Below are 22,348 nucleotides of genomic sequence, written 5' to 3'. Positions count from 1 at the left end.
GACACGGCTGTCGACCTGCCTTTGCCTTGCCTGTCTGCGTCGTTCCTTCCTTGATTGATGTGAGCTGTGAGCTCGGCGCGTGAGCTTGGCTTGCTGCTTGGTATGACGGACGAAGCTGGATTTAGACTTCAGCACGAGCCCTCGCCCTCCCATTCGCTACCTGGTATGCTTCGCGGGCGCGCGCGTTTGCCAGATCCAGACAGCTCGAGATTCCCATTTGGGAGGTGGAACAACAACCACAACCACAACAACAACAACGGAAGGGAAAGGAGCAAGAGCACGAACACAATCACGGAGAGGGGATGCATTGCCGGAAAGACGCCAGGTAAACAGCGCGGATGCAGTGCTATACGGAACTCGTGCCTCCCACGGCTGTCACGCACGCTGTTGCGCTGCCATTCGTGAGCGCGGAAGCAAACAACCTCGTGGTCGCGAAGACATCGCTCCTGCAGGTCTTTGGCGTCAAGGCCGCGGGCAATGATGGCGGGAACGAGAAACTGGTGTTGGTGGGGGAATACAGCCTGGCAGGCACTGTCACTTCGATAGCACGTGTCAAGACTCTGGATACCAAGTCGGGAGGCGAAGCTGTCCTCCTCTCCTTCAAAGACGCGAAGCTCAGCTTGGTCGAGTGGGACCCGGAGAACTATCGAATCAGCACGATTAGCTTGCATTTCTACGAAGGCGATAATGTGATATCTGCCCCCTTTGGACCACCCCTCGCCGATTGCGACTCCATCCTGACCGTCGACCCGAGTTCACGATGCGCCGCCTTGAAGTTTGGCGCTCGACAATTGGCCATTCTCCCCTTCAGACAGTTTGGAGATGAGCTAGCTGGAGAAGAAGAGGAGGGCGAGTTCGATGCAGATCATGCACTTGCGACGTCAAAGAGGACCGAGTCTGTTCCACACGCCAATGGCGATACCGAGCACACGCCCTACAAGGCTTCCTTCACACTGGCGCTCACAGCGCTGGATCCCTCCGTCAGTCATGCTGTGCACTTGGCTTTCTTGCACGAGTACCGGGAGCCGACATTTGGCATCTTGTCGGCGACAGTGGAGCCTTCGTACAGCCTCCTAGAGGAGCGCAAAGATATCCTAACGTATACTGTGCTCACGCTGGATCTGGAGCAAAGGGCATCTACGAACCTCATCAGCGTACCAAAGCTTCCTTCGACGTTGTGGGAGGTCGTGCCATTGCCGCTGCCTGTGGGTGGCGCTTTGCTTCTTGGCACGAATGAGCTCGTGCATGTGGATCAGAGCGGCAAGGCAAATGCTACTGCAGTCAACGAATTTGCAAAGCTGGAAAGTGACTTTGGCATGGCAGATCAGTCTCATCTCAATCTAAAACTCGAAGACTGCAGAGTAGAAGTACTTGATTCCAAGACTGGTGAGCTTCTCATTGTCACCAATGACGGCTCGCTCGCAATACTTTCCTTCCAAATGCATGGCCGTAGTATAAGCGCATTGAACGTAAAGAGAGCCACGTCCGAAAACGGAAGCACAACGATTCACACAGCGCCGTCATGTATGGCAAGACTTGAAGGCAGCAAGATCTTCATTGGCAGTGAGGACGGCGCCTCTTCACTTCTGGGCTGGTCACGACCTACCTCGGCGCTCAACCGGAAGCGTTCGCATGCACAAATGCTAGATAAGGAGGCGGACGATGAAGACGAGGAAATGGAAGAAGACGACGATGACTTGTACGATGCAGCACCCGAGCCGAAGAAACGAGCATCATCGGAGACGGCTGTGACTTCGACTGCACAGTACACGTTCTCTATAATAGACGAATTACTCTCCACTGGACCGATACATGAAGTATGTCTCGGTCGCTCGGGTCCATGGAAGGACAGACTGGAGATTGCAGCAGGGGCTGGTCGTAAACAGGCTAGCAGACTTACTCTCATGCATCGTGACATCGTACCAACAGTACGGCGCAAGTGTAAGCTTGGCGCGGCGAGAGCCACATGGGCACTTCGCCCTAAACAGCGTAATGCTGCGCTCCCAGAGTACGACAACCTTCTTTTTGTCTTCGATGGCGACGATACCAAAGTGTACGACATTCCCTCGCAGGATGAAGATGGTAGCAGCTATACTGAGCGTTCTGCTCCCGAGTTTGAGAGCGCTGGAGAGACCCTCGATATGGCTACAGTCGCTGACGGCACAATCGTTGTGCAAACACGTCGCACAGAGTTGCGAACATATAATGCCAAGCTCGGACTGGACCAGATCATCCCTATGACTGACGAGGAAACGGATGAGGATCTGAGCATAGTGCACATCGCAGTCTCCGATCCGTATGTGCTAGTGATCAGAGGTGATAATAGTGTCCAAGTGCTTGCTGTTCAAGGCGGTGAATTAGAGACCCTTGAAGGTGAGGGTATGGTTACGGAAAAGAAGTGGCTCAGTGGGTGCATTTACACCGGTGTGCTGACGGGGCGGAATGCTGCACTTTTCCTGCTGGACGCCGATGGTGGTCTGCATGTGTTCAGCTTGCCAGACCTCACGTCTGTCTACGCCTTACCAAATCTTCCTCATCTGCCTCCGATACTGGCGGCTGATGCTGTGGCACGCCGGGTTGGAACGAAAGCTACCTTGACGGAACTTTTGGTGGCAGATCTCGGCCAGGATAGCGCCACTGAGCCATATCTGATAGTGCGGACAGCAATGGATGATATCGTGCTATATGAGCCTTTTCACTATCCACTTCGGCCAAACGAAGACTCGTGGCACTCGAGCTTGCACTTCCGGAAAGTGCCGTTCTCGTACATCCCCAAGTATAACGAGCAACTATCTGACGCTCAAACCCCGCCACTCAAGCGTATCCAAGTGGGTGGGTACCACGCAGTCAACATCCCAGGAGGGCCCACCAATTTGTTGATGAAAGAGTCTTCATCTCTTCTTAAGGTGCTGGAGGTGCGGGACACGCAGTCATCGCAACGTGCCACTGTAATGTCGCCAGTTCACCGGCCTGGCTGCGAGCACGGCTTTTTGACTATCAACGCAGACGAGGAGGTGCAGGAGAATCAGCTACCGGAAAAGACATGGTACGGTACTGGGTGGAGCATACAACAGGTGGACATTGGCGAAGATGTGCGACACATTGCATACCATGCGGAAAGGGAAGTGTACGTGGTAGCGACGTGCAGAGACATCGATTTCTATTTCGCAGGCGAAGACGGCCGTCACCCGGAGCAGGATGACATTGAGCTACGACCACAGGTTCCGCAGTATACCATTCACCTTGTATCCGCAAAGTCTCACCAGAGACTACAGTCAGTGGAGCTGGGGTATCTCGAAACTGTGACTGCATTGAAAGTGATGTCGCTGGAGGTTTCTGAAAATACGCACGAGCAGAAGGATCTTGTGGTCGTATCCACTGCCGCACAGCGGGGCGAAGATATGCCAGCCAAAGGTGCAGTAATCTTGTACGATATCATCGATGTCGTACCGGACCCAGATGTTCCCGAGAGTGGCTTCCAACTCCACCAGCTTGCCCGAGAACAGGCACGTGGCGCGATCACTTCTATCGCTGGCCCTCTCCCCGGAGGCTTCCTCGGCACAGCACAAGGTCTCAAGCTCATGGTGCGTGGACTGAAGGAGGATGGAACATGCTTACCAGTCGCCTTTCTCGACGCACAAAGCTATACTCATACTCTCAAAGTGCTACCTGGGCGAGGGATGTGGCTAGCGGGTGATGCATGGAAAGGCCTGTGGTTCGGCGGATTTACCGAGGAGCCATACAAGCTCACTGTGATGGGCAAGTCACCAAAGAGCAAAATGGAGGTGATGACTGCAGAATTCCTTCCCTTCGATGGAGCTTTGTACATCTTGATCATGGACGCCGACAATGACCTGCATGTTCTGCAGTATGATCCCGAGAATCCGAAGTCAGTGGGCGGCATGCGATTGTTACACAGAAGCACCTTCCATATTGGTCATCTGGTGACAAACATGCTTCTCGTGCCCTCCAGTCTGAAGCCATTCGAAAGTCAAGATCGAGACATGGCAAATGGGACGAATGGGAACAACGAGGAAGCCACAAGAGCTCCACCTTCACTTCATCACATTCTGGCAACATCACGATCCGGATCAGTTGGCCTCATCACACCTCTGGATGAAGCTGCATATCGGCGACTATCAGCCCTGCAGACACATCTCACTGCGATACTTGAACACGCTGCGGGTCTCAATCCGAGGGCATACAGAGCTGTGGAGGCCGAGAGCTTTGGTGGAGCGAGAGGTGTGGTTGATGGCTCTTTAGTCAATAGGATCGGCGAACTAGGTGCTGCTAAGAGAGCTGATGTGCTTGGCCGAGCTGGCAGTGACGGCTGGGTTGTGAGAAGCGATCTGGAAATCGTGGGTGGCGGAGGGTTGGGATATCTGTGAGTCTGCCAAGCAGAGCAACCCGGCAAATGAGAATACGATCTTCGAGCAATACGTTATTGGTGTCGTAGATGACGAGGACTACGATCTGGATGTATCTTCATGGCACGCAGTAGTGTGTGCTGCTCAGCTCTGCTACGAAGCTGCGAATATCCGCAGTTGGACTTTCGTGCGTATAGCAAGCGGACGATAGCTACCTGACCTTACATGTAGTTAATTAGGTAGGTAACTACGCTTCACCACTCGAGAGCAGCCTCTGCGCATTCCTAGTATACAAATCCTCAATTTCCTCTTCATTAAAAAGTTCCTTGACGCCCTTTTCCATCTGCCCCAACAACAACTCCACCCCATCACTCTGCGTAAACGGAAAATCCGACCCATACAACAATCTCGTATGCGGCACTCCCACGCCATCCATCAACCCTCGAATCTGACTCGGAAATACAAAACCCGCCATATCGAACCAAATCTGCTTCCGAAAGACTTCCACCACTTTGGCCTCTTCCATACCTTCCCACGGCCCCGGAACTAATTGACTAAACCCCGTCCAACGCGACAGCAAACTCGGCGCCGCACCTCCCAAATGCGGAAGAATAATTTTCAAATCGGGACATCGTTGAATCGTCCCACTCATGAATAAATTCGTCACCACACGAGCCGTATCGAAGAAAAACTCCAACATGGGATTCGGCATTCTTCCCGCAAACGGCGTAGCTTTTACTGGTACCTCTCCTCCTCCCTTTGCAGCAATCCCTTCCGGCGAAGAAGAAGAAGAAGAAGAAGAACAAGGACATTGCGGAGTAGTAGGATGAATAAACACCAAACATTTCCTCCGATTCAATTCCTCAAAAACAGGATTCAATTCTTCATCTCCCAAATACTTTCCATGCGAATTCGTCATCAAAACAAATCCATCACAACCTTCTTCTATCGCCTGAGAAATTTCTTGCAAACTTCCTGAGATATCGGGAAGAGGCAAAGCTGCAAAATATCCGAATCGATTAGGGTGGGATTTTTTTAAATTGGAAGCGTAAATGTTGCAGTCGCGGGTTAGGCTGCGTGCGAGAGTGTCGTTGCCTGGGACGAGATGGGTTCCGGGGCTGGAGATGGAGAGGTAGGATTTGGAGATGGAGAGGTTGTTCATTAGAGTGAGATGGGCTTCGGGGCTCCAGGTGGGGAGATGGGGCATGCCGTCTGGGTTGGATTGGTTGTGGGTTTTGCAGGCTTCTTGGTAGCAGGGTGGGAGGAAGTGGGAGTGGACGTCGATTTTGGGAGGCATGGTTCGGGTTTGTTGTTGTCTTTTTTTTGGTTTTCTGAATGCTTGATCGTTGTTGTGAAAGGCGTTCCGTACGATATGGTATTGATCAGCTTTCAGCTTTGTTCTTTGTTGGTTGGTATTGGAAGAAAAGGGCTCCTAGTAAGTTGTTGAGGAGTAGTAATATACCTGGTACCGTTCGTTGATGGACAACGTAAGCGAGGTGAATAGAGGATATGATGATATCACTGTTCATATACTGAGCTAGGTTGAATCAAGTAGTACCTGTAATCAATAGTCGACTAGGTGGATATCTACCTACTGAATTAGAATATCAAGAAACAGGCTAGGAACTTCACCTCTAATACGTCCTCTATTAGAGGTACGGTGGACAACAGACTACAGTACTACCTCCTACAGTAGTCTTGTCAACTCCCGTCAATATCGATTAAACTCCAACAAGGGTTCCAACGCATTACCGATCTCGCTTAGATGGACTTAACGGGATGATATGCCGACCACCGAGCCCGAGCGATGCCGGAGTTGGACCACGTACATGTAAATCACGGGCGACATTCTTTCTGGCATATCATGATAGAAATGGAAAAACCGAAGAAGAATGCCTAAGCAGACCTTATTTGGCACGAGGATTATGGTGTCTTCATTCCGATGACGAGAAATCTCCCCATACCCTATGAGGCTGTTATCTGGAGATGCAACAGCTGAGAGCAGGAGCTTCGAGACAACATGTATCTTTTGAGCTCTGTGCAACCCATTGTCGACCGATTGTACTTGTACTGATACCAAGTGAAACACCCACGGCGCTCGCTCGCTCGTTCCAGGCGCCAGATTCGGGAGACTTCCTAATACAGCGTCTCTACCAGCTGCTTCACCTTTTCATAGAGCGGCCCACTCTCCTGCCTGGTAGCGGTCTTGACAATCCAGTCCAGCTTGTCCTTGCCAACGCCCTTCTCCGTCAGTGTAGTCTTGAGACCAATATCCTCGACAAGCTTGATGATAGCGTCACCCACAGCCATACCATCCTTCTTAGCATCCCCACTCGTCGTGACACCCACAAAAGGTGCCATCCTCGCCAACTGCTTGGCATCATCCTCATTGCTCTCAGCCTTCACTTTCACCACTTGTCCCAAGGTCAAACAAGATGTAATCCCATGAGGAATCTGAAAAGGGCTTCCCAACGCATACCCCAGCGTATGACTCAATCCCAGTCCGCCCTTGACATTCAGCGCCAAAAACCCTAGTGATTGGAAGGCTGCCAATTGCAGCTTGGTGATGACCTGCTCATCCTTCGAATTGCGATGATATGCCCTCAGGCCTTCAAATAACCCATGTGCAGCCAATAGACAGTTCTGTCTACAGATCTCGGTACTGGTGGGATGATACATCAATTCCATGGCATGATCTAGAGCTCGCAAGCCAGTGCTGGCAAATAACCACTCTGGCGTTTCGAGCGCGAAGTGACTATCGTAGATGATTACATGTGGTGCGAGTTGAGGGGCCGCAACTCCGGTTTTGATCCCGTCCTCATTCGTGTATCCGGCCCCAAGTGTACACTCGGCAGCACTGAGGGTTGTAGGAATGGAAATGTGATAGAGCCATTTGTCCTTCTGTTTCTCGTGTAAACGGTACGAAATGGCTTTTGCGCTGTCAATCGGTGAACCACCCCCAACGGAGATGATGGTGTCGATGGATGGGTCTTTGAGGACGAGTTCGGTGGCTTCGTCGAGTTGCTTGACCGGAGCGTGTTGGCCGATCTTGCTGAATGTTGCGGCGTGTTTAGGGCCTAGAAGTTGTTCGATCTGTTGAATGAGGGGGGTTTTAGTTGCTAGCGAGTTGCCGGTGAGGATGAAGGCTTTGGAGCTGTCGCTGGGGAGACATGACAGGAGGTGTTCCTGTACACTGTTGGAACCGTAGTGGAGGCGTTGCAGGTGGGTAGGCTTCCAGAGTCCTTTGAGGGGAGCTTGGGAGGATTCTATCGAGGATGATTTGTAACGTGTCTGCGTAGTGGGCGCAGGCTGTGGTACTGACCTACGGAGGCCGTATCCGTGGCCGAAGACTCGGTGATGGTTGGCATAGTAAGGTGCGGTTAGCGTGCTCTGGCTGCAAAGATGTGACGGAGAAGTGCTTGTGGAGGATGGAGGTAGAAGCAGAGTAGGAGAAGCGAAGCGATTATGTGCTGCATGTATTTGTACACCCCGCTCCCATGCTAAGCGTGTGTGACGTCGAGGAGTGCACTGCCGGAACAGCGTTGGTAAGCTGGCAGAAGCCATGGTGAATAATCAGTATATGTACTAGAAACCAGAGTGACTGGGTAAGGTGACCGGGGAGAGAAGTCACGCAATGTCACCTCAATGGTGCGAGGTATGTAGGTAGGGATACTACAATTGGAGAGCATGCTGTGAGAGTGGTAGGAGGAGGAGGTAGGAGTTAAAGTATCAAGTCTCCGATAGCGGAGTGCTGATGATCTGCACCATGTCGAAGAGGTACCTATACTGTACGTTCTCAAGTCAATACCTCATACCTCCTGCAACATGCAACCATCATTTCCTATCGCCAATGCTACAAGCGCCATCCAATGATTGATTTGATTCTCCATAAAATGCTGTGCTCAGGCCTTCAGTCCAATATCGACTACTAACTAAGTGTCAAGTCCTTCCTTACCAGGCTCATCATCTCGATACCTCTCGGTAGCGGGATCACGTCTCTCATGCCCGTCGCTTCCACGCGAACTCTCCTCCCCAAAATCATCCTGATCGTCATCAACATCCGATCCAAGCTCGAAAGCGTCTGCTTCATCCACATCGCTACCTTCAGCAAAAGCATTGTATAACTCGTTGCCCTTCTTGTTACGAGCTTTGCCATGAGCACGTCCTTTAGCTGCAAGAGGAGCAGACTCGTCCGTGTCATCCTGGTTGACCATCTCGAACTCAGCAAAGTTTCGTCGCTTGGCTTTCTTCCACCGAACGGATACGATCCAGGCGGCGAGGCCGGTCAGGAAGAGAAGGATCAGAATGATAGTCCCGTAGATCCAGTTCTGTGTCTTGGCAGAAACGCCAAATGTCGGGAATATGTGTGGTAGGTATCTGTTGTCGTCTGGAGATGCGGATGCTGTAGGTTCCGCAGCATCCTGCTTGTCGCCTTCAGCTGCACCAGGGGCTTCTGTAGCTGTAGGTTTGGGGGTATTTGGCGGCTTGACGGGTCGGTTGGGATGATCAGTCGGGTTGCCAGCGGGCTCGCCGTGAACGTTGGTAGGGTGGGCGACAAATGTGGTATGAGCAGAAACTGTCTGCGTCGGTACGACATAGACATCGTGATCGTCGTCGTCCTGATCGGTCGGCATGGGCAGAAGCTCCTGCTTGTCAGCATCAATGCATTCGCCCCAGAGCTTGAAGTGCCAGTCGGTGAAGCTGCCATGGTGCTCATTCTTTCGCGTGTCCTTGACAATAACTGTCCACTTGCCAATACCAGACTCTCCCCAGTGTGCGACTGACATGAACGTCCAGTCAACATAGCCAGCTGCGGTGTTGTCGTTGCGGCGATGTGTGGAAAGCTCGGACTTCATGCCAGATGGACTGATCAGATCAACGGAAAGATCACCACGACGTGTGTGATCGACATTCATCGTGACGGTGACGTGTTCAACGCGCGCGAGATTGGACTCCTTCAAGTGCTCTTCTGTCACCTCGAAGCTTGATGCCAATCCGTTTTCGCCCTGTGGAATGGCTTGCTTGACGTGCAGCCATGGGCTAAAGTACCATGCCTGTGACTTCACATTCGTCCAGTTCTTGGCTGCTTCAACGTATGCCCATGCATCCGCCTTTCCGTATCCGAACTGATGGCTGAACTCCCGGCCAACCGCCTCGTTCATCTGCCAGTCATCGCCTTGATCAATCTTGACCGAGTTCAGCACAGTGAGCCATTGCACGTCTCGCCACGTTAGAGTTGGGTTGACCTCCAGCATGAGGGCGTAGATGCCAGCCACTAGAGGTCCCGCAGCAGATGTGCCACCATGACTAATATAGCACGCGTTCTCGCCCACATCAGTAGTATGGATTGCGTCTCCCGAGCCAGATGAATACGTGACGCAAAGCTGCGCCGAGCACTTCTCGCTATAGTAAGGATGTAGGCCTTTGCGATCGATGCCTCCGACACTGACCGAGTAGATGGAATTGGTGTATCCATCGAAGTTGCAATTATCATCGTTTGATGCACCATTCCCAATGGCAAAGACGTAAAGGCTGCCCAGACTACCCCGTCCCTTCTGAATGCCTTGTACCATGGCCCTTCGAATTAGGATTCCCGGCGCTTCCATGGCGACTCCATTGTCTGGCGGGCCCCAAGAACAGGAATAGATGTAATTTTGCTGGTACGCGTAGTTCATGGCCTCGGCCTCGTCTGCGTCCGAAATGCTTTTACTGAGAATACGCACGCCAGCAACTTTTCCGCCATAAGCAACACCGACACCGCAGACATCGTTCTTGGAAGCCGAGATCTCTCCCGCACATCGCGTCCCGTGTCTATCGTCTGACAGTCTCGGCAGCGGGTCTGGCCCCGGGTCATTGTAGTCCCAGCTACCAGCTGCGAAGTACGTGTCCTTGAGATCGCCGCTGTGAAAATCCAGGCCATCGTCCACAATACAAGTGTTGATGCCTTTCCCAGTGATTCCGCTAAGCCACACACCTGTTACATTGATGTCGTGCCCGACCTCTCTGGTGTTGTACAAATGCCACTGTTCCTTAAATATGGGATCCGCAATGCCCAACTCCGTTGCAACCTTGTCCTGCTCCTCAACTGCCCATGCTACCGGGTCTGCGCCGAACTTGCCTTTGCCTTGTCTGGAGCTGTCTGGATCTGGCAGAGCACGTCGTTTGACCAAGGGAAATCTTTTGTCGAGCCTCTGCTTTTGCGAGAATCTGACACTGTCGAGGACATGCGGCGCTGCAGCCCCCGCTTCTCGTTTTCGCCGCCGCCGCTTCAGGTCGTCTTTTAATGTAGCAATGTGGTCATATTCGTGCTTCGGGGCTGTGTCCCGGAACATGTAATGGTCGTCTAATTCTCCGAGGGGCCCATCGTACTGGAGCCCAATGGCGGCCGCTGCGCGCTCTGGATCCTGATCTGGGCGCAGGTGTACAGCGTAATAGTCGTAGGCGTCGTAGTCGCGTATTCGGCGGGGAGAGTGTGATGCGACTGCGGCAGCGGAGCTTGCGAGGAGCGCGGGCAACAAACTCGACCACTTCATGATGACGGCGTCGCAAAGCAGTAGAATGTCGATGTCGTCGCTCTCATAGCGGCCCCAGCATCACATGTACATCTGTTGGCGTCAATAAGTATTAAGTCGGGAGAGGGTGCTGTACTTGAAGAAGCAATTGAAGGCGGAGTCCGAGGGTGATGGATGGTGCAAGATGGCCAGATCCCGACGGAGCTGGAAGCGTGGTTCAATAATAACGACTTTTGACTTTGGACATTTGGCTTGGGACGTTCGGCGGATTCATCCAATTGTGAACACTCTTTGTTCACTGGGCACACCTCACCACACCACCTCACGGCCGGCTCTTTCAGGGGTTTGGGGGCGCTCGGAGAATCAGTACCGTGGAGGTACGTGGTGTCGACGCACACCACACCGCTGGCCGCTTGGCAGTCGGGGGAAGTTAGTTCTATGCAGCGGCGTCCACTTCCGAGTCGTAGAACAACCTGGTAGGAGGTAGGTAGGTACAGTACCTTATGCCTCATTACTCAATACCAGCCCACCTGCAGACATGTGGTCGTCGGCATTATCAAATTCTCAAATTCTCAAATTATCATCAGCATCAGTTCAGCCAGGAGATATTCTTTCTATCCTTGTGGCACAGTACCTATGCACGCCCTTAGAACTATAGCTGGCTGCATGCGCGCTACGCAATGCCAGCCACCTCGAAGAAGAAAGCCAGTTTGAGTCCTGCCTCCAGCTACATTACATGGACCTACCTACTTTCCTGCCTGCTCTGCCTACCTATATCCACTATACCGCCCTCCTCGATTCCACTATACCTCACTACTTATACATCCCTCTTCACCTCTCCTTCTGCGGACGCAATCATGTCTCACTGCTGGCATTGACTTCTGGCCCCGGAGACGAGGCGCTCCCGTTGTGCGAGCTGCTCACCCGACTCATGTCCCGTCGACCCGTGGTACCTCCTAGTTCTAGCTACCGGGACCGGAATAGCTCCACTGCAGCGCAGCCATGTCTGAGCACCAACGACGACAGTCTGGACTGTGGTCTCGCAACCCTGCAACCGGCTTCTTCGAGCAGATCAGTGCAGCGCCCAAGGCTCAGATCGGTCCTGGATTCTATGCGAACCCGCATGTCACCACCGGGCCGTACACGTACTACCAGCCACAGGCAGGAGGAGGAGGAGGAGGAGATGGCAAGCGTTCCTTCTCTGATCGCACAGGCCTGCAGACCGGCTCAAATGGCACGTCGCGGGCTGATAGCAGGCGGAAAGAGCGAAGCAACACTCTCGAGAGCAAGAAGCCACTTCGGGTCGTGAATCCAGACACCGACTTCCAGACGACCTTCCCCCAGCCTGCCGCACAGCCAGCCCTCAGCCTGGATCCTGACTATGTGCCTACAAATGTACGCTCGATGCCGTGGAGTCCCGATGCCATGTCACCGGGCACTGCAAACGTGCCGCAGCCAGCAGCAGCGCAACCCTCCAAGCAACGGCAGGCCAGCACCGCGAGCAACATCTCTGAACGGGTGAGGCGAGGATCCGTGCCGGATCGCAGTCCACTGCAGCATCTCGAGACTTGGAGCAAGGAAGAGAAGAGAGCGAGGGTGGCCCACGCCGAAGAACGAGCACGGCAAAAGAGCATTGCAGGTGGCAGAACAGACCCTGAAGGAGAGCGCAGTGGCACAGTACGCGGCGAGCGATCGCGAGTGGGAAGCGACGGTGCTTCGCGACGTCCCACTCAAACCGAGAAGATACGTACTGTGTCAAGTCCAGACGCCCAGGCAGAAGCTGGGGCCAGACGTTTTCGAGATGCCAGGGACTCGCTGATGAGGGAGAATATGTCACCCACCAGTCCGACGGCAGGTTCAGCAGCGCCGATTGCAAATCAATCGAAGGTATACGACAGAGCGCCCGAACGACGACCACAGCCAATTGCTCCAGCGGCTCCAGCTGCTCCCGCTGCTCCAATTGCTCCCGCTGCTCCAATTGCTTCAGCTGCTCCAGCTGCGCAAGACGCGCAACCAGTGACAAATAAGAAGGGCTCAGTCGAGATTGCACGTTCAGACAGCCGCAAATACCGTGCTAAGAACGCTGGCTTTGCAGGTGCTGAAGCTGCGGCATGGAGTGGGCCATCCATTCCGAGCGCAGGCTATTCTCCTGGTGCAGCCGAGCGTGGCAAGGTAGCGTATGATAAACGCCAAAGCCATATACAGAGTGAGGCAACCAGCTCACCAATCAGTCCTCTCTCTCAGGATAGCGGTTCGAATGTCGCCAGAAGCAACAGTAAGAAGCTGCAGAAGCGATTTGCTGGTGGACAAACAGACGAGTACAGCGCACGCAATGCTCTGCATTCGGACCGCATGGGAGGCATATCCGGATCGAAGAAAGAGCGAAAAGCCGCTGAAGCGCATATCCCACCTGATCCTGTGCCTCGAGCATCTGTTGAAAATTCACGTCCGGAGGACGGCGTCCGATACGCCATACCTCCACAGACGGCAAATGCGCAGCATGCCCGCGAACAAGTTGCATTCTCGGCCCCAGCGAATTTTCATGACCATCAAGACAAGCAACACCATGGCGTACGAGGCTTCTTTCATCGTGGACACGAACCGCGTCGTGGCTATCAGCCTTCCATACCTCTTGAGGACTGGCGCAATGCCAAACCAGCTGTGCTGACGGCTGACGATATTGATTTCGGACCAGCCAGGACTTCTCCAGAAAATGGCGATGCTGCCTGGTGGGAGAAGAATGGGAAACGGTCAAGCTCCAGTGGCTCTAAGCAGGTACCGGACATGGCGCAGTTCGACGGACCGTACGAGGAGAAAGCCAATGGCTTTCAGCCTCGACTGTTCCTGAAGTGTGGACCGCTCTTAAGGTATACAGGCATACGACGGCAGACCATCCGGAACCAGCGCACGAATGCAGTCTCACAGAGAGAAGTGTGGAAGGGCACTGTGATGATTGTGACTGAAGACGATCAGTCGGACCTCGAACGCAAACCTACGATCCGGATCTTCGCGCAGCCAATGGACCTGCATACACCTCCGCCGCAGCATTTGGTTGACAGTGGCCGCGAACTTCCGCCTGAGTACGAGGACCCGGTCGCTGGACAGACGAAGCTCTCTCGTACGGGCCGAGCACTATACGTTCGACCAGTACACGACATTGAGGGCGGTACTGATCTCTCACGCGAAGAAAACAATCAAGGCCTGTTCTCAGCGCAACGTACTCCTGTGCTCGGGCCACAAGCGACAATCGGTGTAGATGGTCGACCGACACAGCACATCACTTTTCAGGACAAATCTCGCGTCAAGAGACGAGATGGCGAGAGGGCTGGTCGGTACCGCGAGACCAAGGCTGTACGCTTGCACAGCGAGCGAGGATATACATTCTGGCGCTTCAGTATTGAGATTGAGCTTGGCAACCGACAGAGCCGCATCGCCTATCGCATCAATAGAGGTCCTGCAATTGGCTTTTGGGTTCCGGCGCGAGGCGACGCGATGAACATCATGTTCCATTCATGCAACGGCTTCTCATTGTCTGTCGACAGCAACAAGTTTTCGGGGCCGGATCCTCTTTGGCGAGATGTGCTGAACCGTCACCAAGCGCGTCCCTTTCACGTCATGTTAGGCGGCGGCGATCAGATTTACAATGATGCTGCAATGCGAGACACAGAGCTATTTAGAGAATGGCTTCAGACGAAGAATCCGCAGCACAAGCACGAAGCTGACTTTACCGTGGAGATGCAGGAAGAGCTTGAGGAGTTTTACCTTCATCGCTACTCCATGTGGTTCAGCCAAGGTCTCTTCAGCATGGCGAACTCTCAAATACCCATGGTCAACATATGGGACGATCACGACATTATAGATGGCTACGGCAGCTACCCCCACCACTTTATGAGTACCCGAGTCTTTACTGGTCTCGGTGCCATTGCGTTCAAATACTATATGCTATTTCAGCACCAGAGCGTCGCGGGTGAGACCGAGCTTGAAGAGCCGAGTTGGCTCCTGGGCAAATCGCCTGGTCCGTACATCAATGAGCGCTCGCGGAATTTGTTTATGAGTCTCGGGCGCCATATCGCCTTCTTAGGTCTAGACTGTAGGACTGAACGGATGCGTGACGAGATCCTCAGCCAGGAGACCTACGATGCTGTTTTCGACCGCTGCCGAACCGAGATTGTGCAAGGTGAGACTAAGCACTTGGTTGTCCTCCTCGGGGTGCCAATTGCATACCCGCGTCTAAACTTCTTGGAGAACATCCTCACCAGCCGGGTTATGGACCCGATCAAAGCCGTTGGTCGTACGGGCATGCTGGGTGGGTTTGTAAATAAGTTCGATGGCGGCGTGGAGATCCTGGACGACCTGGACGATCACTGGACAGCGAAACATCACAAAGCTGAACGGAACTGGTTTATCCAAGAGCTGCAAGAGTTGGCTGCAGAAAAGAGTGTCAGAATCACCATCCTTGGTGGAGACGTCCATCTCGGCGCCGTGGGACAGTTTTTCAGCAATCGCAAGCTTGGTCTGTCGAAGGACAAGGACCACAGATATATTCCTAACATCATCTCTTCAGCAATTGTCAATACTCCTCCGCCTACCATGATGGCGGATGTGCTCAATAAGAGGAACAAGATCCACCATTTGGATGCCGATACCGATGAAGACATGATTCCCATGTTCAGCCATGATGTGGATGGCAGCAAGAGGAACAATAATCATCTTCTTCCACGAAGAAACTTCTGCGTGATCAGAGAATATATTCCTGGCTCGACGCCTCCACCGACTCCAAGAAAGGAAGCGGGCGCACTTGCCTCAGGGCCTCCCCAGTTCGATGGTGCAGGAGACGAATACAGGCAAGACGCGAAGAATGCTCAGAAGTATCCTCCGGGGAGCATGAAGCGAACAATGAGTCTCACTCGAGGTCCTGCAGCACTCGTCAGAAGACTGAGCGGCTCTTCGAAGAGAGGTCCGCCCCAGATATCCCAGCCGCTTGAGCAGACTAGGCCATATAACCACAATGACAAGAGGCCAGGTGGTATGCAAAGGTCTGCTAGTCTGTCAGCAGCGGCCACGGGTGGCAGCTACTTCCCGGACCAGGAGAGATATTACTCGGATGCCGCTCCAGAAAGACCGTCATTTCAACGACGTCCGACCAATCTCTCAGAGAAGCAACCTCGACGCTTTTCGTTCGTCGGTAAGAAGGGTAGTAATGGACTCGACGGCGCGGCAGATGACAGTGATGATTCATTTGGACATGTCAACCTTGAAGGTGGTCTGGATATCTCGCTTTGCATGGAAGTTGACCAGCACAATCCGGCAGGTACGACTGTGCCGTATAGACTTCTTGTTCCTGCACTATGGTATGCAGGTGATGGCGATCAGAACACTGCCAAGTTTGAGACTCACAGGAAAAGCTTAATGGAACGCCTGCGTCTTAATAGGAACAGGGAGGCTCCCAGTGGCACTGACGACACGGTTGCTGGAGCTGTTGCGGCGCCGAGAGAAAGCGCAGAGTACAGTGACTATCGAGGTACAACAGATGGTACCAGAACGCCTAGCCCGGACTACAGGACTCAGAGAAATACAGCACTCAACTCGAACCCGAACGCAGGCGTTACAAGTCCGGCTGTTGGGATGGGCTTGACTGACACGGGGCGAGGCGCGTACGGCGCTCGCTCGCGAAGCGCAAGTTATGGGAACGCGGGCCACGTCGTCAATCACACTCCACGAGTCTCTTCTGGCCATATGCGCAATGGTTCCGATGCATACCAGAAAGGCTATCATTTTCAAGGACCTCCAATTGGCCCATCCCAACAGCAATATGCCAAACCTGCTGCTGCTGCCAACAACACGTACCCACAGTCTGGTTATCGACGAACCAATGCTCCAGCGCCAGCTTCAATTCCTGCTGCACAAGGTAATCGCGGACCCTACGGGCGTTCGCCTCCGAACGTGCAACGTGGTCATGGGGCTTATGATGGCCATCAAGATGCCTACGACAGTGAGGGGAGCTTAACGGGCAGTGAGGACTTCGAGGACGAGCATATGGGACGGCAACCTCTTCCACCACAGAGGAGAGGGAGCAAAGCTGAAAGATTTTTTGGCATTGGAGCTGGGAGAGCGAGCATGGATCAAGGACGACCTGGTGAGGGCGAACTCGGCAGAAGTGAGAGTAAGGGGAAGGCTGGATGGAAGATTTGGAAGTAGACCAAGTGCACAGCGTTGGAGAGTGGTTCTTTTTGACTTCCTTTACAGGTGCAGTCCATCATTGGATATGGCGCATCGTGTTCATACTAGCGAGTCGAGCTTTTCCAGCGCAGGACGCCCACCAAGCACAACGCATTACGGGTCTGAACTCAGCCACTCTACCGAGAAAAGTGAATACTTCCTTGATAATGCGTTTGTTGTGAAAATATGGTTGTGAGTTTTCTTCATTAATATTGAACCCAGCTGTTGTTTTGCGACAACTCGGGTGAGGCTGTGACTCGTAGGTACTTCAAGGTTGCAACAGCACTCTTTGGACGATGCTTCTATTAAACCCGAACGAATCATTGTGGGAATACCTAATCATCATCGGGGCACCTCCTCGGTGGTAGTGGTGCCTCCGTGTGGATGGCGAGCTGCTCGCGTAGACGCATAGTAGATAATGTCATGTACCTACCTCCTAATGTGCATGTACAGGTAAAGTACCTAAGGTATCGGAAAGGGAATGACGAGGCGAAATGAGAACATTTGCCCTGGAGAGGGTGGAAGGGAAGCTGCTCGAAGCTTCACGTCATCTGTCATCACGGTTGGCCACTGCTGCGCGGCATCGACGACGGCAGCTCTTTTTCTCGAACTAATGGTACCTGACTCGATTCCAACTTCTCTCCTCACTCACTCACTCACTCACCCACCACGCTTTATCATAACAATGGCCGAACAAATCAAGCAAGCAGTCAGCAGCGTGCTGCCCGGCCAGTCCGGTAATCAAGCAGCATGGCTTGACAAAGAATCACGGCATCCACTGCGAGTGTGTCTCACGAGCGCAATGTCTGTCTGTGCTGCAATAGCTAAGGTCGATACAGGTTGGTCCAGCTGATATGCCAAGCGCGGGCGACGGCGAGATCGTTGTGAAGAACCACGCCATCGCTATCAATCCAGTCGACTGGAAGATCCAGGATTACGGCCTCTTTGTCCAAAAGTGGCCGTTCGTGCTGGGCTGTGATGTGGCTGGCGAGGTGTATGAAGTCGGCAAAAATGTCACAAAATTCCAGAAGGGCGATCGCGTGTTTGGGTGAGTTGGTCCTATCAATAATTGATGATGCCGCAAATACTGAATTAAGTCCAGACACTCCACAACTCTCGCCACTCAGAACACGAGCCATGGTGGTTTCCAGCTGTACACAGCCATTCAGGCCCACTTCGCAGGAATTGTGCCGAGCAAACTGTCCTACAACGAAGCTGCGGTGCTGCCATTGGCCATAAACACTGCTGGCCAGGGACTGTACGACACACGGGAAAAGGGCTTTCTTGGCTTGCCTTTTCCCTCGCTCAACTCACAGCCCATCGGCAAGACAATCCTTGTGTGGGGTGGATCTTCCTCAGTTGGTGCTCTCACAATTCAACTTGCCACGGCGTCTGGTGCCAAAGTCATCACTGCTGCTAGCAAGCACAATCACGCTTTCGTCAAGAAGCTAGGAGCTGTAGCAGCTCTTGACTACAAAGACCCAACAATTGTTGACGATGTTGTCAAGGCCATTCAAGCTGCTGGTGGAGAGTTCGCGGGTATCTATGATGCAATCGCGACCGAAGATTCGTTCAAATATACGTTCGCTATCGCGGAGAAGATGGGAGTTCCCAACGTTGCCGGTACTCTACCTCCGCCAGAAAAGGGCGCACCGGAAACTGTGAAGTATGGCAATGTTTTCGCTATCAATGAAATTAATAAACCGCTCTGGGAGAATTTTGTGTCGCAGGCACTTGAGGCGGGCAAGCTGCTGGCAGTACCGGAGCCACTTGTTGTAGGAAAGGGTCTGGAGAGTGTGCAGAAGGGTATGGATACCAACAAAGCTGGTGTCAGCGCGAAGAAGGTCATTATCGAACTCTAGGCTTGTAGTGGACTCGTAATTGAATAAACCTTTCTCAAAAGTTGTTGACATTCTCGCAGGTGCCATCTGAATGCATTTGCAACATTGGACGACCATGTTCAATTGGGACTTTCGATTCGAGTTGAGCCAATATTTCCCGCACAAATGGTTCATCCGGAAGAAGAATCATCTCATCTCAGCCACTAGGCTAACAGAGACATTCTCATCATCACTTGTATGCTTAAGCTAGGTACATTACCGAAGTAATCCAACACGTCCTCGCTGTCAGGACTCATATTCATGTGGCACGGAACAGAAGTCAGAGTTTGATGGGCACATCTTGTGTCAACGTGGCCGTTTGGCTCAATGGTAGAGCGTCCGCCTCCTACTCAACACAGTCAGTACCGAAGCGGAAGGTTGTGGGTTCGAGTCCCATGATGGTCGTAGTATATGTCGTCGCTGGCATCCAGTCCTTTTGTTTTGAGGACGGGATTATGGCATAATTATATCGATGTACGTTGGTGGATGGGAGAATAGAGGAGTATGTAAGAAGTTCTTTTTTTTTGGTTTTAGGTTATCGATATGTTCGAGAGTATGTATCTGAACTTCAATGGCCCTGATTGCTCGCTCTCATTGCTTGAAACGTCTCAGAACCTCCTTCATAGCAGCAGGCAGTATGAGGATAACCTTATACAACCCAGTCATTGAGCAAACACTACATGCAGGAGAAAAACAACAAGGGCCATCTGCCTGCTAATATGTGAGGAGGTACTGGGCAGATGAGATGGAAAAAACACTCCTTTCATGATTACCAAAATGCCACTTTAATTCTGTGGGTAGACAAAACCACATCTAAACTACCGTACGCTACTGCTCAAAGTACATTCAAGAATCAGGCTTACCACACACATAAGAAATTCTTTTAGACACAACAAAAAAAAAGAAACAAAAAACCAGAAAAAGTAGAAAAGTAAAAGACAAAACGCCAACCAACCCGCCAGCTAGAGGTAACAAAAACAGGAACAAGGGTATATAGCAAGCAACTCACACATACTCACAACGCAGTTCCCATCAAACCCGCCATCATCTCCTCACGTCACAAGACCAAATCCCTCAACGAACTCAACGCGACTTTCATCTGCGGACTCGGACTTCTCCCACCGAGTAAAATCCGCTCTTCATCTTCGAGTCCGCGTTCATGCATCACCTCCAAGACACTCTTCCCATCTTCTCCGCGAGCGGACAAATCAGGATGACCTTCCTTGGCGAGGAGTGATAGAATTTTTGTATCGCCATTGTCGACGGCTTGGAGGACGGCGTTCCAGCCACGGTACATGAGATTGATATCTGCGCCTTTGGAGAGGAGATGATGGATATAACTCATGTCGTCTTCACGATGACGACGGATGGCTTTGATGATGGGGAGATGCTCGCCGGGGAGGTTAGGGTCTGCACCGGCTTCGTCGATGAGGTAGTGGAAAATTTCTTTGCGATTCTCGCGGATTGATGTGGTGAGGGGGCTGAAGACACCGCCGTTCTTCTCTTCAACGTCGACGCCTTTGCCGATGAGGAGTTTGACGCTTTCGAGCTGGTTGGCGACGACGGCCATTTCCATGGCTCCTTTGATGATTTTGGAGGTGGGGATGTAGGGGAGGAGTTTGGCCAGGATTTCGGGGTGCTTGACCGCCATCGAGATCGGCCATTCCTGGCCACGGACGGCCGGGTCTGCTCCGTGCGAGAGGAGGAAGTCGATGACTTCGTGTTGGTTCTCGCGAATGGCAGTCGTGAGCGCGGTGTTGCCGGCTGCACTGCGTGCGTTGATGTCGACCTTGTGATCGAGGAGGAAGACGAGGGCATCACGGTCATTGTGCGCAACGGCGTGTTCGATGATTCCCTTGGGCTTGTGCAGATCGGCCCCGGCGGCAAGGAGACTGGGCAGAATGTGTGTCCGGTGGTAAGTCACGCACTTGTAGGTGGGATATTCCAGTGCGGGAAGGTTGGGATCGGCGTGCGCTGCGAGTAGAGTCTCGACCAAGTCTTCGTGGTTGTCACGGATGGCAGAGCACAAAGGAGTGTAAATGCCGTCCTTCTTGGCATTGACATCGGCTCCAAACTTCATAAGGATGTCGATAGCCTTACGCGAATTGATGGATGTGGCCAGTTCCAGGACACCAGGAGCTCGACGGAGATCGGCCTTATGCTCGAGCAGGATCTGCAGCATGTTTGGCTGATGTACAGCAGGCCAAAGCACGATCTTGGGGCCAGGCATGTTCGGGTCCGCACCGTGCTCGAGCAAATATGTGACCAGATCGTGTCGCTCGGCATTGATAGCCCTGAACAAAGGCGTCTCACCACGAGCGTTCTTCAACCCTGGATCGGCTTCATAAACCAGCATGAGATCCACGAGGCTGGCGGGAGTGTGCTTGTTCATTGCTTGCGTGAAAGCAGTCTCGCCGTTGCCCATCTGAATATTGGGATCGGCACCGTGTTGCAGGTACAGCTGGGCAAAGTGTGCCTTGCTGTTGGTCAAGGATACTGCGAATGGACTTTCGCCGTACGGGCCCGTCGAGATGTTGCTGTCTGCGCCGTACTTGACCAGTAACTGCGCGGCTTCGAAGAACGAGGAGCCAGTCGCCGTGTACAGTGGTGTCGAACCATCCCTGGGATCTTTGACATTGGCATCTGCACCATACAACAGAAAGAGACGTACAGTCGAGAGGTCATGCGTGATGAGAGCCTCCTTGAGTAAAGACTGTTCCGGGTGCACTCCATTGTCCAGCAGGTGCTCAATCATCTTGTAATCCTTCTGTTGCGTGGCGGTCACCAGAGCATTCTTTGCAGAGTCTGTTGATGCGACACTACGTTTGGAGGGCGCTCTTCGGTGCGCTTGTTGAGGATCTAGTTTGATTCTGATGGCATTTTTGGTGATCTTGTCATGAAATGATGTTAGGTTCTCCTGCTCCGTCACCAAGGAGAACAGTGAAGTGATATCAGATCCGTTGTCACCCGGCATCATCATTACGGAACTCCTATCACTTGGCGGAAATTGAGATAGTGGTGAAGATGCCATGCTTTTCCCAGAAGACTCTGGGTATCGTGGTTGCGACCGCTCCGATGGGGTGGGTTCTGGTGTGGTGCGCGGTAGCGAGGAGTCGCGAGCGGCGAAATTCAGTGGCGAGGGAACTGGCGGTAACGCTCTGCGATCTGGCGAAAGGCTGGCGTACATGTCTTTTTGAGATGCAGGACTGCCAACGGTCGGATCGGGAAGCTCAAGAATGGCAGCCAATGCTGTGTAGCCAATAGCCGTAGCGGCATCCATCTTGCCATCTCCCAGTATGGACGAGAACAATAGTGTGCTGATGCTGAGCTCAGCTTTGCATTGATTCATCGACAGTCTCAACTTTTCGAT

The 22,348-nt window shown here is 52.7% G+C and overlaps 6 protein-coding genes and 1 non-coding gene across 7 annotated transcripts; 4 read left to right on the top strand and 3 right to left on the bottom strand.

Moving 5' to 3' along the window:
* The first annotated feature begins 268 nt into the window (after positions 1–268).
* On the top strand, positions 269–4,625 carry SEPMUDRAFT_150820 (CPSF_A-domain-containing protein). The gene has a single exon (XM_016906418.1). It carries the CDS (start codon positions 339–341, stop codon positions 4,386–4,388), a length of 4,050 nt encoding a protein of 1,349 aa, XP_016758975.1. The 5' UTR covers positions 269–338; the 3' UTR covers positions 4,389–4,625.
* SEPMUDRAFT_150819 (amidohydrolase 2) lies at positions 4,588–5,547 on the bottom strand. Its single transcript, XM_016906417.1, has one exon. It carries the CDS (start codon positions 5,527–5,529, stop codon positions 4,615–4,617), a length of 915 nt encoding a protein of 304 aa, XP_016758974.1. The 5' UTR covers positions 5,530–5,547; the 3' UTR covers positions 4,588–4,614.
* A 530-nt stretch (positions 5,548–6,077) lies between these two features.
* Positions 6,078–8,023, bottom strand: SEPMUDRAFT_150817 (Dehydroquinate synthase-like protein). Its single transcript, XM_016906416.1, has 2 exons — positions 7,690–8,023; positions 6,078–7,633 (listed from the first exon to the last, which is right to left on the bottom strand). Exons 1-2 carry the CDS (start codon positions 7,733–7,735, stop codon positions 6,504–6,506), a joined length of 1,176 nt encoding a protein of 391 aa, XP_016758973.1. The 5' UTR covers positions 7,736–8,023; the 3' UTR covers positions 6,078–6,503.
* Positions 8,024–8,074: 51 nt separating this feature from the next.
* On the bottom strand, positions 8,075–11,183 carry SEPMUDRAFT_150816 (Peptidase_S8-domain-containing protein). The gene is made up of 2 exons (XM_016906415.1): positions 11,016–11,183; positions 8,075–10,964 (listed from the first exon to the last, which is right to left on the bottom strand). Exon 2 carries the CDS (start codon positions 10,898–10,900, stop codon positions 8,300–8,302), a length of 2,601 nt encoding a protein of 866 aa, XP_016758972.1. The 5' UTR covers positions 10,901–10,964; positions 11,016–11,183; the 3' UTR covers positions 8,075–8,299.
* A 519-nt stretch (positions 11,184–11,702) lies between these two features.
* SEPMUDRAFT_150815 (uncharacterized protein) lies at positions 11,703–17,230 on the top strand. Its single transcript, XM_016906414.1, has one exon. It carries the CDS (start codon positions 11,882–11,884, stop codon positions 17,075–17,077), a length of 5,196 nt encoding a protein of 1,731 aa, XP_016758971.1. The 5' UTR covers positions 11,703–11,881; the 3' UTR covers positions 17,078–17,230.
* Positions 17,231–17,749: 519 nt separating this feature from the next.
* On the top strand, positions 17,750–18,994 carry SEPMUDRAFT_150814 (zinc-binding oxidoreductase CipB). Its single transcript, XM_016906413.1, has 3 exons — positions 17,750–17,882; positions 17,938–18,146; positions 18,201–18,994. The coding sequence occupies exons 1-3, from the start codon at positions 17,784–17,786 to the stop codon at positions 18,958–18,960; spliced, it is 1,068 nt and encodes a 355-aa protein (XP_016758970.1). The 5' UTR covers positions 17,750–17,783; the 3' UTR covers positions 18,961–18,994.
* A 297-nt stretch (positions 18,995–19,291) lies between these two features.
* Positions 19,292–19,383, top strand: SEPMUDRAFT_t58. The gene has a single exon. It is a non-coding gene; the product is annotated as a tRNA-Arg (tRNA).
* The last annotated feature ends 2,965 nt before the right edge of the window (positions 19,384–22,348 follow it).

Source organism: Sphaerulina musiva (assembly GCF_000320565.1).
Source record: "Sphaerulina musiva SO2202 unplaced genomic scaffold SEPMUscaffold_8, whole genome shotgun sequence".
NCBI classification, from domain to species: domain Eukaryota; kingdom Fungi; phylum Ascomycota; class Dothideomycetes; order Mycosphaerellales; family Mycosphaerellaceae; genus Sphaerulina; species Sphaerulina musiva.
The sequence above is the reverse complement of the archived record's forward strand: the minus strand, read 5'-3'. Positions and strand labels throughout refer to the sequence as shown.